The sequence below is a fragment of the Etheostoma spectabile genome, chromosome 5 (assembly GCF_008692095.1).
Source record: "Etheostoma spectabile isolate EspeVRDwgs_2016 chromosome 5, UIUC_Espe_1.0, whole genome shotgun sequence".
Lineage (NCBI taxonomy): Eukaryota > Metazoa > Chordata > Actinopteri > Perciformes > Percidae > Etheostoma > Etheostoma spectabile.
In genome coordinates, this window is record NC_045737.1 from 16058704 (window position 1) to 16077484 (window position 18781).

General features: G+C 39.0%; 2 protein-coding genes across 2 annotated transcripts in view; both read left to right on the forward strand.

The window, feature by feature from the left end:
* The first annotated feature begins 1493 nt into the window (after positions 1-1493).
* fbp1a (fructose-1,6-bisphosphatase 1a) lies at positions 1494-7057 on the forward strand. The gene is made up of 7 exons (XM_032515011.1): positions 1494-1826; positions 3207-3369; positions 4008-4100; positions 4464-4604; positions 4691-4828; positions 5049-5168; positions 6315-7057. The coding sequence occupies exons 1-7, from the start codon at positions 1657-1659 to the stop codon at positions 6507-6509; spliced, it is 1020 nt and encodes a 339-aa protein (XP_032370902.1). The 5' UTR covers positions 1494-1656; the 3' UTR covers positions 6510-7057.
* A 913-nt stretch (positions 7058-7970) lies between these two features.
* The window catches only part of fbp2 (fructose-1,6-bisphosphatase 2), a 14496-nt gene continuing 3685 nt past the window's right edge, over positions 7971-18781 (forward strand). Inside the window, exons 1-6 of the mRNA XM_032516771.1 lie at positions 7971-8277; positions 9374-9536; positions 10311-10403; positions 11730-11870; positions 12956-13093; positions 17776-17895. Of these exons, the coding sequence (XP_032372662.1) occupies positions 8105-8277; positions 9374-9536; positions 10311-10403; positions 11730-11870; positions 12956-13093; positions 17776-17895 (828 nt within the window). The 5' untranslated portion in view covers positions 7971-8104. The remainder of the gene's footprint in view (positions 8278-9373; positions 9537-10310; positions 10404-11729; positions 11871-12955; positions 13094-17775; positions 17896-18781) is intronic.

Here is an 18781-nt window from a genome sequence, read left to right on the forward strand (position 1 = left end):
AGTTTGGAACTTAGCTAGCTAAATCTTTTGTGAGTTTTTGTGAGAGCTATACACCTGTTTATCTTCCGCGAAACAATATAGGCCTAGTTCTGGGAACTTCAGGGCGGTTTTACTTTGGCGCATTAAAGTATAATCTAATATAAGTGTTTCTTAGGCTAGCTGTTTTTTCTGTGTCACAGAAGTGCAGATTTCTTTATGGTATCATTTTAAAGGTTTCTAAGATTTCTCAGCTTGTTTAATGTCTTGGAATGTCTGATACAACATGAATGTAAACCTATAAAGTAATTATTTAGAAGACTAATGCATGTCCTAGGTCACCAAAACAACACGCCTTCGGTGTTTGGGACAAAGCAGTCTAACGAGGCTGACTGGCCAAGACCGCCATCTTGTGGCGTTTTGTTTCAACAACAATATTAAGTTCAACAGCTTAGAAAATGTCACTCTCTCTGTGTATAGTGATACGATTGTACGACTACAGCAGGCTATACATTTACTTTATAATTTGTTATAATTGTATTGTGTTTTTTTATGAAGGCTATAAATATTATTGTAGGCCGATGCTTTATAGTGAACACTTCGTAGCTTTCCCACTTTTCTCTCTCTTTATAAAAAATGTTTACTTACTCGGCCCACTAAAAAGTGTACATAGCCTATTTGAAGTTTAACTTCAATAGGCCTACAAGCAGTGGTGGAAGGTAGGCTACATTTACTTAAGTACTGCACCTAAGTACAAATTTGAATTACTTGTACTTTGCTTGGGTATTTACACGTTATGCAAGCCTACCTTTTACTTCCACTATGTAGCATTTTAGAACAATTGTTTGTTTCTTCACTAGGCTACATGTAGGCCTGTTGATTACTTTGAATGATCAGATTAATAATACAAAATATAATCAACTAATAATTTATAATATATTATAGATTAAGATAAAGCTTCATTCCCTGAAGGGGACATTTGCAAGCTCCCTAGCAGTATATAAAAAACTAAGTACTTTACATAGGCAACAACGTTTTTCCTTGCAGTAAAAGCACTTTAGAAATTACATTTAAAAACAAAAGCAAAAAAAATCAATTGATAACAAAGAACAAAATCTGATTTCATGTAATTAAGTAGGCCCATATAAGTATTAATGCATAAATAAAAAAAACTGTAATAGATCAGATACAGTGCAATACAATTACTATACAGTTATAAGTTGGAATTTGCCCCTAATTCAACAAAAGAAATATTTACAGTAGAAACCAATAAAAAGATAGATAGATACTGAAAGCTAAAAAGTCAACTCTGTTCAAAAGCAAGAAAATAGTGAATAGACATCATCAGAAGTATATAATTGTGAAACATGCAGTTCATTCACACCATCAAACCTGCTGAAAAGTACACGACCCATCTTGCGCAACGACAGCTTGAATTCAGGCATGCACAGAGTCTATTATTCTTGTCACATCCCTCTATTGGTAACATCATTTCATCACTAACCAGTTGAGTTTGTACAACGCGGGTATAGTGTTTCCAGCGGGGCCACACCTCTCCCGCAGCTGTGTATTGGCCCTTTGAGTAATCACCCCTACTCCAGTTCCGCGTTGCAGAGCATTTAAGTCCTGCACCAGTTCCTCCAACTTGTACTCTCAGGCTGCAGGAGACCGTCTGCAACCATGTCCGATCAAGCAGCCTTCGACACCAACGTGGTCACCATGACCCGGTTCGTTATGGAGGAGGGCAGGAAGGCGAAAGGCACCGGGGAGCTGACGACGCTGCTCAACTCGCTGTGCACGGCGGTGAAGGCCATTTCTAGCGCTGTGCGCAAAGCTGGGATCGCCCACCTGTAAGTAAACAATCCTCAATGAGTATATCATTTTTGTTTATAAAATAAACTGTACCTTTAACCCCATCATGCATCCACGTTGGCACAAACAGGTTCTCTGTGCGCCAATCAGGAAGCGCATACCTGAAACCACCACGCCCACTCTACGTGCAATTGAATTCACCAAAACATATTCTCACATAGTCTCGGTTATGTGCAGCCTTGTTGCCAGGATTCAGTAGAGAAATCCATGTATTTCTGCCTTAAAAGTAAAATTTTCGGATTATGTCTCATTGTTGTCTTATTCTGTCATCACTGTTTTTAATATTTTACATTTGTTATATGATCTTGTTACTATGTGTTGGTCCACTTTCTATTACTGACGCCATATAACCGTATTATAATAATAATAATAATAATACATTTTATTTATAATGCCCTTTACATTTCAAAAAGAAATCTCAAAGTGCTACAGTTAATAGGGAGTTAAAAACAGTTTCCAGAGTAAAATACAATTTACAAGCAATAATAAAACACCATAAAACTAAAATTAAAACAACAGCTGTTTAAAAGGCCTTTTGAAATAGTAGTGTCTTTAGGCCCTTCTTAAAAGTCTCCACAGTTTGTGGGGCCCTTAGGGTCTCTGGGAGGCATTACAGGTATTACAGGTATTACAATTATAGACCTATTCCCTAAATATGTACATGAATATTTATTTTACAATGTTGTGTTTGTATTTGTTGTTTGCATGAGCAGAAATCTTTTGCACGTGCTAAACCTTTATGGCTGATTCTGATTCAGACTTCACTTCAGTGGTTGATGCAACAAATCGCTACCGTTTTTAGAAATGCATTGTCATGCAACAGGTGCATTTTTTTTCCCTTACTTCCTTCCTCTTAACTGGACGACATGATTTTATTCCAGTCAAACGTATTTCTGTACAAAACGTTAGAGCTGTTTAAATAACCTTTTTTTCAGTTAATGTACAGAGGAAAACAAACTAGAATCTACCAGTGAGCTCTAAGGTGTTGATTTAGGGTTAGGTTTATTTGCACAATTTAAAATGAACAGAGTGACAAAGACAGTGCAGGGAGAGGCAAAAAACCCAGTGAGCTTATTTTAAGCCTCCACCTTCATAATTTAAAAAATGTATAACATCATGTAGAACAAAAAAGAGAGAAAATAATAAGACAACAAAAATTGATTCAAACTGATCAAATAAAAATACATACAGAAGGAAACAGCAAAAAATGTGAGAACAAAGGTGTCATTGCACACTTGTGATGTTGTGCGTACAGAGAAGTGACATTTTTTATCAGTGACATCCATTTTGTGCCAGTTTCCAATTCCATGACATTTCATCCTCTATCTAACACATTTGTATCTTTTATGTCTCCTCAGTTTTGGCATTGCTGGCAGCACCAATGTGACCGGTGACCAGGTGAAGAAGCTGGACATTCTGTCCAATGATCTGGTCATCAACATGATCAAGTCGTCGTTTACCTCCTGTGTGCTGGTGTCTGAGGAGAATGAGAAAGCCATCATTATAGAGCCGGAATTGAGGGTAAGTGTGACCAGGGAAACGTTTCGAGGTTCCTTTGGACCCCACTGAGCTGGGAAAACCTGCTCTCATTTATTTGGGATCTCATCTTTGGAATGACCCCTTGGCAGACTAAAACAGGATCATCCGATTTACTCTGGGATTTTCAGATGTTTTCCTCATTGGATCTTATTCCATATAGCTGGTTTAGTAAAAAAGGCTTGGGTTTCAGTCCCTGTCAAAGATAATTGTCAAATGAAAGTACTTGCACAGCAGGTAGACGTCAAACTGCTATTTATTTGTTACTGTTGGGCACAAGGTTAAACGTTGGCCATGGAGCTGTTTTTCTATGAGTCAGTCCCCGTTTTGTTTAGCTCATGCATGACCACGAGGACACGCATGCACGCGAATGACGCTATACACATTCCTGCCAAATGTTTCCACTAATAATCTAATGCACCAACAGAAGAGAGGGAAGATGAATGCTTGCTAAATATTAATGTAACAATGCAGGGTTTAAAAGACTTTAAAAAAGTCAACTTTGAATGTTTTGTGATACGGTAAAATGCATTCAGGATGTTGTTTGACCTGAAGACCACAGACACAGCATTTTGGTGAGTAACTGTATGTATAATGTAACTTTTGTCTTCCTTCTTTTCCAGGGCAAATACGTTGTTTGCTTTGACCCTTTGGACGGCTCATCCAACATCGACTGTCTCGTATCCATCGGAACCATCTTTGCTATCTACAAAAAGGTACTAACACGAGTTAAAATTCCTGTGATAAAGTGTCTCAGTTTGTCCAGAGTCCACTCAAACCCAGAGTTCTTTTATGGTTGTTAGCCCTCGGAGGAAAAGCGTATCGTTTCAGTGTCAGTTACAGTGTAAGATATTAAAATAAATTAATACACGTGAAAAATAAATTTGCAAGGAAGAAAACTCAGGTTTAACAAATACTTTTATCATAGCTGTAGATGTGAACAAGCTCATATCTATTGACAAATTCCACTCCTCTCTATTCCTTTGTTATAAATATTAAACACCACTGAAATGAAAAGGGAATAAGTCCATGATGGACTTATACTGGACTTATATGATAGTTTATACTGTTTCCCTCAGACCACAGATGATGAGCCCTGTGAGAAGGACGCCCTGAAGCCCGGCAGGACCCTTGTGGCGGCAGGCTACGCCCTCTACGGCAGTGCCACCATGATGGTGATCTCCACCGGCGAGGGAGTCAACGGCTTCATGCTTGACCCAGTCAGTATTCTCTTGAAGGCTCTGTATTTCACATCAATCTTTTGTGCTTAAGTTGTTAATAACATTTTCCGCTTTTTGCTTATCAGGCAATTGGCGAATTTATCCTGGTTGATCGGGATGTGAAGATCAAGAAGCGAGGCAAGATTTACAGCGTGAATGAAGGTTACGCAAAGTACTTTGACCCAGCTGTCACAGAGTACCTGGAGAAGAAGAAGTTCCCTCAGGTAACACGGATGTTAGGACATGTGTGGGGAGAGCTTCAATCATAGTAATGTTTTTATTAATGCGAGACAGTGGTTATTAATCAACATACATTTAAATGTAAATATGCCAATGACTAATTTTGATCTGCAGCCTTGGATGAGATGTTGTATTTTTTAAATGCATATCTTATCCAGTGCAAGTTTAAGTAGCTTACTAATGCACCATCTTAAATGACTGTAGGATGGCAGTGAGCCGTACGGCGCCCGTTACATTGGTTCCATGGTGGCAGATGTCCACCGGACGCTGATGTATGGAGGCATCTTTTTATACCCAGGAAATGTGAAGAGCCCCCAGGGAAAGGTAACGTCCCATGCTGCTTTCCGCTACTTCGTCAAATATCAAACAATTTTATATAAGTTAAGTTTTAAAGGCCTTATAAATGCTCTTAAAATTCAAATATTCCATCTTAAAAACAAAGTGAATGGTTTCAAATTTAATAAATCTAATAACAGAAGTATATGGTATTCTATAAAGATATGAACCTCCATTGTTAAAATTACATTTTTAAAATGTAGTTCATGCACATGTGCTTAAATGATATGGCTGATATCCACATTTTTGTTATTGTCCCTCAATCCCATGAAAAGATCCAAACCAACAATGCAATAGTCTCTCTTAGTACTTTTGACTTCTCAACCCTTTCTGTTGCGCTTACTTACTGAAGACATAGATTTTTTAATATAGTTGAATAGTTGAATTGTAAATTGTTGTAATAAACAGCTAATATGTAATAAACACTAAATCAGGCTTTGGACACACAGACAATACTCTAATGGGATCCTTTACTTGTTGGGTTTTCTTTTTTCCATCAAAAATAGTTTGTTCATGTCACTTGTAACATGAGACCAAACTAAAAAGAGTCGCAATGTCGTTTCTTCACCCTCCACATCCTTCCAGTGATTGCAAGACTGAGCCAGTCATGATGTTGTCACATTTTTAAGGGTGGAAAGCACTTCCTGCAGGCAAGAAGGGATGCGTGTTTAATGCATAATGAGTGGTTTAAATGCAAGTAGACAAGTCTCAGTCAACAAACAGAGATGCTCTTTGGAGTCACTTTTTTTCTCTTGTCTTAAAGAATACCTTCCTATTTTTTTAACTCTGTGTTAAATCAATAATCATTTCCCATATGAAAGTTGAAACAGGTTGTGCTTGCTGTAATATGTCCTCATTAGGAAGAGATTGTGTGATGGCGAAATAATTACTGCAAGAAAAACCTTTTTCAGTGTTCACTTGTCTGTCTTGAAAAAATGTGAACCTATCCTTTTAACTGTTGGTACATTTAATACTGTGGAGTATAGAAGTATAATAGTAAAAGCGGGAGAGACGGTTGCCTGAGTATGCCTTGGAAAGAGTCTTGTAAACTAATACAAAATATTTAAATTGGAATAATACTTTTTAAGAGTTTGACATTAGGACCAGAAACTAACCGTCCCCTCCTCCTCAAAGCTGCGGCTGCTGTACGAAGGCAACCCCATGGCCTTCATCATGGAGCAGGCGGGCGGCATGGCCTCCACCGGCTTCGAGCCCATTCTGGACATCCAGCCTGAGAGCATCCACCAGCGGGCTCCTGTGGCTATGGGCTCCCCCGACGACGTCCTGGAGTACATCGCTATCTGCAAGAAACATGCCAAGAAGAAGTGAGATGGCACCGACTCAATCTCACAGTCATCACTGTCTGGCAAAAAACCTTGTATCTCCAAACAGGAAGTGGAGCTTGATTTAAATGTATTTTTTGATATCTTGTGGATTTTAATACGGTTTCCTAAACTCGAAACGGTCAGGGGATCTTCTTAGTTAGATAACCAAATTTGGAGTTCCAAGGTTGTTGTTTTTTTTTGTAATGCCCTACCATCAATGCACGTTCTGCTGACGGATAATAGAAAGAAGGTGGCTCAGTAGAATCCTAAAAACTGTGGTTCATAAGCTCAATTACGCACACATTCCATACATAAACTACCGAAGACTAAAAATGTGCCAAAACACAGACAATTGCACTTAAATTAACAAAACCTGAAGACCTTTCCTCCTGTTTATCTCCTGTTGTGCCTTTAATTAGAATGAAAGTGCATTCTAGTCATGTGAAGGACCAAATACAAACCTCTATGCAACAAAACATGATGCCTTTTTATTATGTAAATGTTATGTTTAGAATGACAAAGTCTCAATAAACATACTTGAGTGTAAGAAGTGTTTTCATCATTTTGAAATCATCTTTACAACTCACTAACCTTTTTACCAACATGTACTTTGTGCAGTCATTGATATTGTCTGTTTCGTTTTCAATATAACATTAAAAGGTCAGAAATGCTATGTTTTTTTAAGTGTTCCAAGAAGCATGCAACTTTCTACAAATGTGAATAGAATAAACAAATACTACGGGCATTAGAATAAACAAATACTACGGGCATTAAAATAAACTCAATGTGTTTTCAGAAATGTAAAAGTTGGAAGATACTTTATCCAGAGGAGTCAACCTTTAAGCTAAAGGTCAGTGGAAGCTCACAGAACCCTAATGACCTTTAAAGCTCACTCTAAAGACAGCGTCTGCTTCTACTCTCTTGATATTAAACTCTCATCTCTTTCCCCCTCTCAGTCTTTCACTAAAGCGTTGTGTATCTCAGAAAGATAACATTCTGAGTCAGAACTCCCTTCAAACTAAGCAGTAGCTGTAGTTGCGATAAAGCATGTTGAATACATAGACTACAGGGTTATATGCATATGGTCGCTCAGTGGTGACTCTGCAACTCATTTAAAGCTTCAACATTTAGTTGTTATAAAAACATTGCAGGATGTCTTAGGAAAATGTAATGAAACAAATCTAGCTTCATTGTTAACCACATGAACTTGAATATACAGAAAGTCTTTCCTCTTATGTCACAGAGCACCAGACTGCTGTCAGGTTCATTTACCCAAGAACCCAAGGTTTTTTCTGAGTTTACTATTGTAACATGTTGCAAGTTTTTTTGGGGGGGCTTGTCTTGTGCAGGATTAACCAGTGCCAGTCTCTACAGCAGACACCTGACACCACCTCACCCGTCTCTAAAAACACACACACACACACACACTCACACACACACGATTCCACTCGGCTGCAATCACAAATAGCTCTCCTTGGCTTGCCTTCATGACTCTGGGTATGAAAAGGACGCGGCTGGTTGCTGGTCGCTCACTCGCCCCTCGTCCTCCGCCTGGTCTGCTGCTGCCCGTCAGGAGGAACAGAAGGACCAGAAACCAGCATGTCGGACCAGTCGACATTTGACACTGACGTATGGACCCTGACCCGGTTTGTGATCGAGACCGGCCGCCAGGCAAAGGGGGCGACCGGTGAGCTGACCCAGCTCATTAACGCCATGCTGACCGCCATCAAAGCCATTTCTTGTGCTGTGCGAAAAGCAGGCCTGGTCCACCTGTAAGTACTGAGGTACTGGAATAGGCTTATTGGGAACCATTTATATACACTATCTATACATAAACAACAGATGAACTACCACATTACTGACTTTGATACATATATTTATGTGATGATACTTTATTGACCTTTGAAAGACTTGCGTTGCTTGCGTCCCACTGGAGAGGTCATAGGTCACGGTCCGCTCCAGAACAGCTGGCAGGAATCCAGTGTTGATAAAGGCGGCTGATTTTGCTTCACTCTCACAGAGGATTTAGGAGCCAAGAGTGATTCAAGGCTGTGCCCGTTGAAAAGTTGTCCTTTTTAAACATTCAACCACAGAAGCAGTGGAGTTACCGAGCCAGAAAGTGTTGATATGATTGTTTTGTATGCTGTTAAAGTCATTCTGCTGTACTGTGAGCAAAGACAGTGAGCTTTGTATGCTTTAGGTGTATTTCAACACTCTAAAGTGATACGAAGATTGTGCAGCTTTTTCAGTGTCTTTTCTTGCAGGAGATAAAACTATTTGGTGACACAAAAAAGTGACACAATAACTACGTCTTTGGTAAGGAAATTGACATTGAAAAGATGAAGTGTTCTAGAGAAGCTAAAAAGTGTCTTTTTAGCAGCACTGCCTTATAAGCTGCATGCAAGCTTTGACATCCAAGCGTGTCTCTTTCCCTCCCATTAAATTAACAGCCCTGTTTCAGCTTTGTGATGATGCATTTTCCAGCTGATCCAAGTGGGTTTTTAAAGACCATTTAGTTTAAGAAGTAGGAAAATTGTATTAACACATAAAGGAACACTTCATCCATTAGATTATCACAAACATTCCTATTCAAAGCATCAAGTATGGATGGTTTCAACTGGGCAGGAAGAGTAGGAAAAAATAATCAGTTAAATAACTATAGATGTCAGACAAAAGTGAAGTAAAAAGTATTATATGTGCCTCAGAGATGTAGTAGGGTAAAAGTATAAAGTTGCATAAAATGGAAATACCCAATTAAGTACCAGCACCTCAAATGTGTACTTCTAAGTACAGTACTTGAATGTACTTAGTTACTTTCCACCACTGTGTGATTCTAAAGTTTGGCTACTGGTTGATTGATCCACGCAGGCAGGGCTTGGCGGGCTCTGTGAACGTGACGGGGGACGATGTGAAGAAGCTGGACGTGCTGTCCAACGAAATGGTCATCAACATGCTGCAGGCCTCCTACAGCACCTGCTGCATGGTGTCGGAGGAGAACAAGGAGCTCATCATCACTCCTGCAGACAAGAGGGTGAGTGTTAATCCCGAGTTGTCTGCTGAAGAGGACAACTACCCTGTAGGATTAGGGATAAACATAGACTTGATTCATTCTGAGTGTCGCTCTGATGCATGACTACTGTGGCTGTGAGCGGTCTCCTGCCCTTGGAAGGTTGGTGGTTCAATCCCTGGCCCTGCAGTCAAACTGTGTCAAACTGTCCTTGGGCAAGATACTGAACCCCTAGTTGCCACCAATGCTGTATAAAAGTGAGTGAGTGTGATCTGATTTGCAGGTGGCACCTTATACGGCAGGCTTGGCCACAGTGTGTGAATATGTGTGAATGGTGAATGGTTCTTGTTCTATGTAAAAGCGCTTTGAGTAGTTCAGACTAGAAAAGTGCTATATAAGAACAGTCCATTTACACTGTCCTCTTATATCTGCTGAATGAATATTGCATATTGAATAAAACTCCTGGCTGCAGTTGAATTAGACCACCTATAAATAGTTTAGAACTGACTAACAAAGGAGACTTGTGAATTAATATCAGCTCTACAGCTACAACTGACAATTAACAAAATTACTTTCAGAAATTACTATTTAGAAATAGATACATTTGGGGACAGTCTCTTATAAAAAAAATAGTTTTTTTGGGGGGGGGACATAGCATAGTTTACCTGGCAGACCGTGCACCCCATGTACAGATGCTCAGTCCTTATTGCAGCGGCTGCGGTTTTCATTCCAAAAATGATTAAAAAAAGAAATTGACTTTTTTTTGTTTTGTTCTGATGATATTTTCTATTGTCACAGGGAAAGTATGTGGTCTGTTTTGATCCTCTGGACGGCTCCAGTAACATTGACTGCTTGGCTTCTATCGGCACCATATTTGCCATTTACAAACGGGTGAGTCTGATCTCTGTGGTGATACACAAACCACAAAGGGTTCATATTTACCATTCTTAAGTAAAAAAAAAAAAGTCCTATTTTTGAAATGGGGGTTAAAGTTCATTATGCCCATTCCAGACATAATACATTACTAGATAAAGCATGTATTACAGTGCACCTGGAATATCCAAAATAAGCACCTGTAAGTAAATACAGTACAAGAAAGCTCCAGCAGCGCCTCCACTCCTGTGTCGAACTGTTGCAAATGTTTATGGCTCATTGTTATTATTCACCCCTCTCACTGTATTTAGTTTTTATAAAGAATGACTGATTAGGGGCGGCCTCTATCTCACCCAGTAGGAGCGTGCTCCCCATGTAGGCTGAGTCCTTTGCAGTACCCCGGGTTCGAATCCGTCCTGCAGCCCTTTGCTACGTGTCATCCCTTCTCTTTCTCCCCCCCTTTACTGTCCATCCACTGTCGCTGTTGAATAAAGGGGAAAGCCCCAAAAATGATCTTTAAAAATATAAGAAAAAATACATATATTTAGTGTATATATCTTTACTTTAGCATAATTCTGCAATAAGTATGACATAACTGCATTCATGACATTTCTTGAATCATGACAATGTGAGTGTCAGAAGTAGTTTTAAAGTTATATTCATTTAGGATATTCAATGTAAATAAACAGCTGTGAAGTGCAGTACAACCCTGCAGACACAAGGGGGCACTGCTGCCCAGCCAGTCCAGGTTTATGCTCGCTAAACTCCATGCAGAGGGAGACAAATTGCAGTCTGTCTGTTACGTGGCCTAGCAAGTAAACAAAAGCAAAACAGACACAAGAAATGTACAACTGTAGACGTACTATTGTCTTAGTTCAAGCCTTACTGTGGAATACATAATCATACTTGCAAACATTTGGGTTTGATTAAATATAAAAATACTACTTTGTTAGTCTGTTTTTTCCTGTTTTGCTTTGCCATTTTTAATAAGATGTAAACGTACGTTAAACATGTTTTTTGTGAAATACAACTTAAAGACCAACTTAAACTTGGGTATGCCATTACCTTCTGTGATTAATGTTTTAGTTGTATCACCGGTTTCTCTGAATTTAATATCAGGGATATCAGATTGTTCTTGTTTGTACAATGCCATGCAGATTTAGGAAATGTGGCCCCATTCATTACCCTCACTGTAAATGTTGTTGATTGAACTCGTTTTGCATACAGTCCCTAAATCAGAAACTTCTAGTTTAGTGGTATCTGGAGAACTGAATTCTGAAGGAATCTACTGTTCATGTTTTCTTTGTTTTTGTTGTTGGTTTATTTGCCCCTCCGGTCGTTCAGGTATCAGAGGGGGAGCCCACAGAGAAAGATGCCCTGCAGCAGGGGAACAACATTGTGTGTGCAGGATACACGCTGTATGGCAGCGCCACCCTGGTGGCCCTCAGCACCGGCGCTGGCCTCAACTTCTTCATGTTGGACCCTGTAAATACTTCACGCTCACTATTAAATGTCTTCAAGTTTCATAGCCCAACATTATTACCTCTCCTCCCTTTGTGTCTCTTGCTGTCACTGTTTACTGTTATATGCTTTTATTGCCCTGCAGCTGCTTTAATTTGAGAAAACATGCTGTCAATCATTCCTCCATACTGCACATCTCCACAATGCAATCAGGGATGGAGGGGACTGTAAACACACATAAAACCCTTTTTATTTGGCATAAAGTGTGGGCCACTTTAACTATCCTTGTATGAATCCCTAAAGAAATCTAATTATGTAGTAAACAAAGGGCAAAAAAAGAAGACAGATTTAAGACTGATCTTTTTTGTATGCACTGGAGTTTGCTTCCTTTTTCAACATCTCTGTCATCGTCATAGCTAATCTTTTATAAGAGAAATGTATACATTTTAATATTTTAAGAATGTAAAGCCCTTTTATTCACACTCACTAACCCATATCTATCTATTCTGTATCTTATTCCAGATTTACTTTTTCTGTTTTTGTTGGGGCTCAGATGCAACACCCGATCATTGGGAATTTACTTTTCGAAAAGCAGCTTTAGTTATTAAAGGATGAAAAGCTTCGATTCTTCAATGTTTAAAAGTAGTCTTGTTGTTTTTGTTATGCATCCAGAAACCTACGAAATCCTGAGTGCAATTCACCAACCACCTTAGATCCCCGGGCCTAAAGAGAATAATGGTGTAGCCTTAAATAATGTAATTACATTACTATTTTATAATACCGAATTTTTATATTTTGCAGACTTCTCTGTTGCATTTTTGAATGGACTGTACTAGTCCCTGGATGGAAACATTAGTACATTTTTCAGATAGGGATTTTTCCACAAAAGCATATTGAGTGTTTTATTCTTTATTTATCTAATCTGTTGGCTGCTTTCCTGATTAATAATCTTGCATGATGTGGCACCTTTTTTAATGTTTTTTAAACCTCTTTCCCTTAAAACAAATCTGAATAACAAATTCAATTTACATTCTGTCATGAAATAAACTGAGCTGTATCAATAAATCCAGTCTTGTGATGAGTTCTAACGTGACGTTCTTGTTCCTCAGGCCATCGGCGAGTTCCTCCTGACTGACAGGAACGTGCGGATCAAGCAGAAGGGGAAGATCTACAGTCTTAATGAGGGCTACGCCAAGTACTTCCACCCCTCCATCAATGAGTACCTCAAGCACAAGAAGTACCCAGAGGTGAGAGGAAAATTAAACAACGTACACATCACTAACAGAACTTGAGCCAAGGTTTTGACATGTATCCGTTCTACTTTGTGTTTGTAGTTTTGAATATGAGATAGTAAACCAAAGCTGCATAACAGAAACAAGCATCCATTTTGCTGACACACACAGAGCTACAGTTATGCTCAGTCTTGAGGCAGGATTTCACACACCAGCAGCCTCTCGCGCTGATCATGTGAATACTGAGAAAGCATTTTCTCTGGTAGAATGACTTTACAGGAGTTTTGGTAGGCTGAACACAAAAACATGTTATTTTTTTAAAAAGGGAGTTAGCAGATTGGAGAGCAGAAATTATTAAATTGATGTTAAACCTCATGAGGAAAAGCCATTTATGCACTCTTCCTCTAATAAATTATCCTTTCATACCTACTTTTTAGCCTAAAATGAAGAATGTGCCTCTCATTTTATTGTGAAAATGAATAGTGAGGTGAAATAACTTGACTTTTGAACACAGTGGTATGGTTTCAAATAGACTGAGCAGCAAGGTCAATATCTTCACAGTTTCAATTGTAATTTTACACATTCAAATAAAATGACAGACGGTCATGATAGCTAACAAAGGGCAGTTTAATGCTTTTTTGGAACATAGCCTACAGAATACATGTGTTGTCAATTTAAGGGAAAAAGGAGTAATTGAAGGGGAAAAAGTTTAAAATGTTAAAGTAAAGCTGCTTCGTGCAGCCAGGTACCACAGGCAGAGAGGGCAAAGAGTAACCATCCGACCCACAAACACATGATTGATCCGTCGAGCATGACAGTTCGAAGCTCGGTCAGCTGAGCTGCAGGATGGCGACACAGTTTATTGAAGGAAACATTGTGTTCCTCAGGAAACTGCAGCTTGTCATCTGGAAAGTCTGATCTCCTCACATGCACACTCAGCATTTCAGCAGCAGCACGGTCACGAACATGACTGCACAGTTTGTCTGGTCATCAGTGAAGGGTTCGCTGGTATCCCACGCCTTTATGAATGAAATAGCTTAAATGTCTGTCACTGGGGCTACTTCTTGACCACAGTTGCACATAATTCGACTCGAAACTGTGTAATGGTTAAATTGTATTAAATATTTACTGTTCATACAGCCTAAACCAATCTTAAAACCTGTATTTACACTTTTAAGCTCTGCCTGTAGGTTTGATAGGTGGCTCTGAAAACGTCCACTGAGAATGAGTTCCAACATAGACCCAGGTTAATTAATAATTCATTCTAACAATAATTCATTACATTTATACAGCGCTTTATCATACAGACACTCAAAGCGCTTTGGGGGGATGGGGGGGGAGACTACTCTAACACCACCAATGTGTAACACCCACCTGGGTGTTACACGCTCACCACACATCAGCTTGGTAGAGAGAGAGGGGAACAGAGTTTTAGTGGTGGGGAAAACGGAGTAGGTGGAGAAAACCCACGCCGACAGGGGCAGAACATGCAAACTCCACACAGAAAGGCCCGGGACAACCCGGGTTTGAACCCTTCAGCTTCTTGCTTTGAGGCCACAGTGCTAAACATTGGGCCACTGTGCTGTGACAGGTCAATGACACATAAAGTATGTAAAAAGCATCAAAACATCCAAAGAAACGTTTCAAACCACTCATGCAGCAATATTCCCTTCTCCCCTGTTCAGTTTACAGCGTATGTTTAAACCATTTCTACCAAAATAGATGGAGAACTGTTTATATTTGTTGCTTGCAGCTGGGTTTGCTTACAGTTGATGTAGCGAAGTGTTCTTTTGGAGAAGCAGCATATGGGTTTTTATGCACAAAATATCACGGAAAACTTCAGGTCTGCTCTAACCGTTCTTTTAAATCAGGCCTTAAGACTTTTGTTTTCGGCCTTTTATTTAATTAAATTTAGGATTATTCATTCATATCTTGCACTGCACTATAATGGTAATTCCAATTTGTTGGGTTTTTATGTTGCCTTGTGTTCCTTCTTTTAAAACCTTTAATGTCCTTTGTTAAGCACTTTATAGTGCCTTGTTTAAATGAGCTATACAAAATAAATTGTGCCTTGTCTTTTATGGTAAGATATTCATTTCATTGCTAGCATTAGCAGATTTTTAGAGAAGCTTTCATACACAAATACAGCTCATAACACATTACAAAACAAATTTGTTTTATGTGAATGTCAGTTCAGTAAGTAAGCAGTTATCTGACTTTTGGTGTCAGTTTTAAAGTCCCATGATAGTTTAACAACTTTTTCTTTCAGAGCCTTTTACACTTGAAGTATTCTGGAAATTGCGGTATTTTACACTAAGATTAGGAGAGAAAATGTCAGCTGTACCACAGTGAATCTTAGACTACATTTAGTGGTTGAACACTCATGTCCTTCACATAACCATCATGAGGTGCACACCACCCTGTTACTCACTGTAATAGTTGTGTTGAAATAGCAAAACATGTCTCACAAGGTTGAAATGCAAATGTTGCCGAAAATTCCCACAGGGAAGCTTACATTTAGTTTTTTCCTTTTTTAACATATCTCAGCGTTGGTATCAATCCTCTGTAAACCACGTGTGCTCTAAGACTGGGAACTTGGCACCTGTTGAAACAAAACTCACCCTCACAGGTTGCAAATGCAAAATGATTTTCAAATTTGAAGTCTGGAAAACAGGAAATAGGTATTACTTGGGCCTGAGCGCCGAAGGCCCTAATGAAACTAAAAGGAATTATAATAATTATCTCTTATTTTTCCACAAATCCTTTCATTACTTCCCATTCTGCCAGAGACATATTGATGTAATTACTGTTTGTTTTTTTTTGTCCGTCAGGGTTGGATTTATTTCATAAAGTATTATTTGTTCAAAACGTATCTTTCATTAGAATTTTCCACAACTTTCCCACACTCTTATACTCCATCTAATATTTTATTTTTAGGAAGTTTCATAAACTGTTGCCAGCTGGATGTGTTTTCTGAAAAGCGTTGCGTATGCGTGGGAGGGTCTGTTTTTGGGAAATACTACGCGCTCCTCATAATGGATATGACTCAGCAAGCACATGACTGTGTATCACAATGAGCTAGTCTGAACCTGAAGCTCCCCTCAGGGCGACTCCACTCACATTCTACTCTAAGACAAGAGTTGTTGTTTTGTTTTAAATTTGGGGTTAGGTGCATTAAGCAATAAAGTAAATTTGGAGTTAAAGAAATAGAAGAAGAACCTCTTTGAATAATGAAAGACCTGAACTTGTTTTTGTAGGTTTGTCTAACGCAGTGGGTCCCTTCCTCTGGTGGGAATAATGGATGTTGCAGCTGCTGCAGATAGACTTTGACCCTTGTGCCGTTTGGTTTTTCAGGTCAGGCTCATGATCGCTGAACAAAGCAGATCTGCTGTAACTGCAACATTTCAAATGACTGCTGTATATACTCATCAAAAAAGAAACACACATATATTTCAGGACACTGTATTTTAAAAATACTCTGTAAAAATCAAAGGAACTTTAGGGATCATTGTAAAAGGGTTTCAACAACGTTTTCCATGCTTGTTTGATGAACCATAATGATCACGCAACTGTTGAATAGTTGGAAAGACAGTAACAGCTTGCAGGTGGTAGGAAATAAAGGTCAGTTAAAAGAAAATTAGGAAAGTTAAAGAAAGACGCCCAGAGGTCCTGCTGATCCCCCCCCCCATTTGTTCAGGGACACATTATTCCATTTCTGTTAGTCACATGTCTGTGTAAGTTGTTTATTTTATGTCTTAGTTGATAAATCTTTTAATGTTCATGCAAATATTTGCATATGTTAGGTTTGCTTAAAATATAAAAAGCAGTTGAAAGTGACAGGAAATTTCTTTTTATTACCCTTTTCTAATATTGCTGCATCATAACTACGGTATACGAGAAAACAAAATGTGTTAGAACTGGCAGTATCAATCACTCTGAACAGGAACCAGTTTTCCTTCATGAACAGAAATGTCATGTCCTACATATTCCGCTGTTGGTGATGCCTTGTCAACATGGAGATTTCTATTCAAATAATAAAAGGGCAGCGTAACCTGTTTGTTTTTACATGTCCTGGTACTTTTTAACAAAAACTTGTTAAGATGAAACATTTGTTGTTAACGCAATTTCAAGTTTTTACTTTAGATTTAACAACTGTATGATTTTCCAGGCCTCTTTCTTGTGAACATTAGAGAGTTGATTAAGCTGCATTAGTAGTTTGAGAATTTCTTTTACATTTCTTTCCACCCTAGAAACTTGTTTGCATTAGAATCCATTGTAACTGACATGGATACAAGATGCTCTTCTCTATGAAAGAGGAAACATTGAAGCCTGTGTGTGCCTGTGTGTGCGTGTGTGTGTGTGTGTGTGTGGGGGGGGGGGAATTGGGGGGGTCACTTTAAATGCAATAATCTGTGTGCCTGCTTTAAAGAAATCTGTTAATTACAATTATACAGTGGTAAAAAGTAACAATTTTTAGGAACCCACTACACATTTTTCCATTTTGCTACTTGGATAATTCAGAGGCAAATATTGTACTCTTATTTACTATTACTAGATAACTTTTATAACCAGTTAATTAACTGGTAATCAATTTGTCTGTTGAGATTATTAATACAAAATATATTTAACACATTATGATGTATTATGGATTAAAAGTAGCTCCACCTATATTTAAAATGTACCTTTGTTTCGTGCAGGATGGGGGTGCTCCCTACGGAGCTCGATATGTGGGCTCTATGGTCTCAGATATTCACCGCACCATCGCCTACGGGGGGATCTTCATGTACCCCGCCAACGAGAAGAGCCCCAAAGGAAAGGTAAGCACTGACCTTCACCAAGCCATGTTACCACTGCCAAGACTGTCAGAACACAAGGCATTTGGGATTGAATTCACAGACCACATACTTACATCTACTCAGTAAATGATAGACTTGTCTCTAGTAACTTTGGTCCCATAGCGTTTCATATTTAAACCTTACAGGAAAACTTAAAAACATGCGGTTTTCAGCAGCAAGGTGCATCTTAAAAAGTTTAATTCCACAAACTGCTTTATGTGCAGAATGATAAAACATTTGTAGGCATACGCAATGTTAGCAGCAGAATAACGTACATGGTGAAGAGGTCAGACTATGGCTTTTAACTCATTCTATCTCACTCAAATCATCCCCACCATCTCACACAGTTAGAAAATATGTCTTCGTAAAAGGACAATGTGTGTCAAAGAATTCCACATTGTGAAAAAAACCAAACCACAAAACCGATCTTTACCACAAAAAAATTACCAATCCATCAGAAAGCAGCTTAGTGACCTGAACTGGTATATCAATGAGCCAGTTGTAGCACAGTCACCTATGCCACCCCACAATGTACTTCAGCAGCTCACTTCCCAGGGCCAATCAGAGCTACAGTTGTTAGATTTCTGTGTGTTGCAGTCCAATGATGAAGTCATCTGCTAGTACAGACTTGGAGTCCAGATCGCTGATTATGAACCTCCAAAGCACAAGGCGCTGGTTCTTGGCACCTCACTGATTTGTCCATTTAACTGACACTTACACCCTCAAGTACAGTGAATGTTGCAGGACTGTAACCTGAGGCTGGAGCGTTTTTTTTGCTCGTCGTGTGATAAATAAAGCTCAGCGACCTTCGAGGCTTCTCATACAGACAAACAACATCAACAACCTCTCACACCATTTTCTTTCAGGC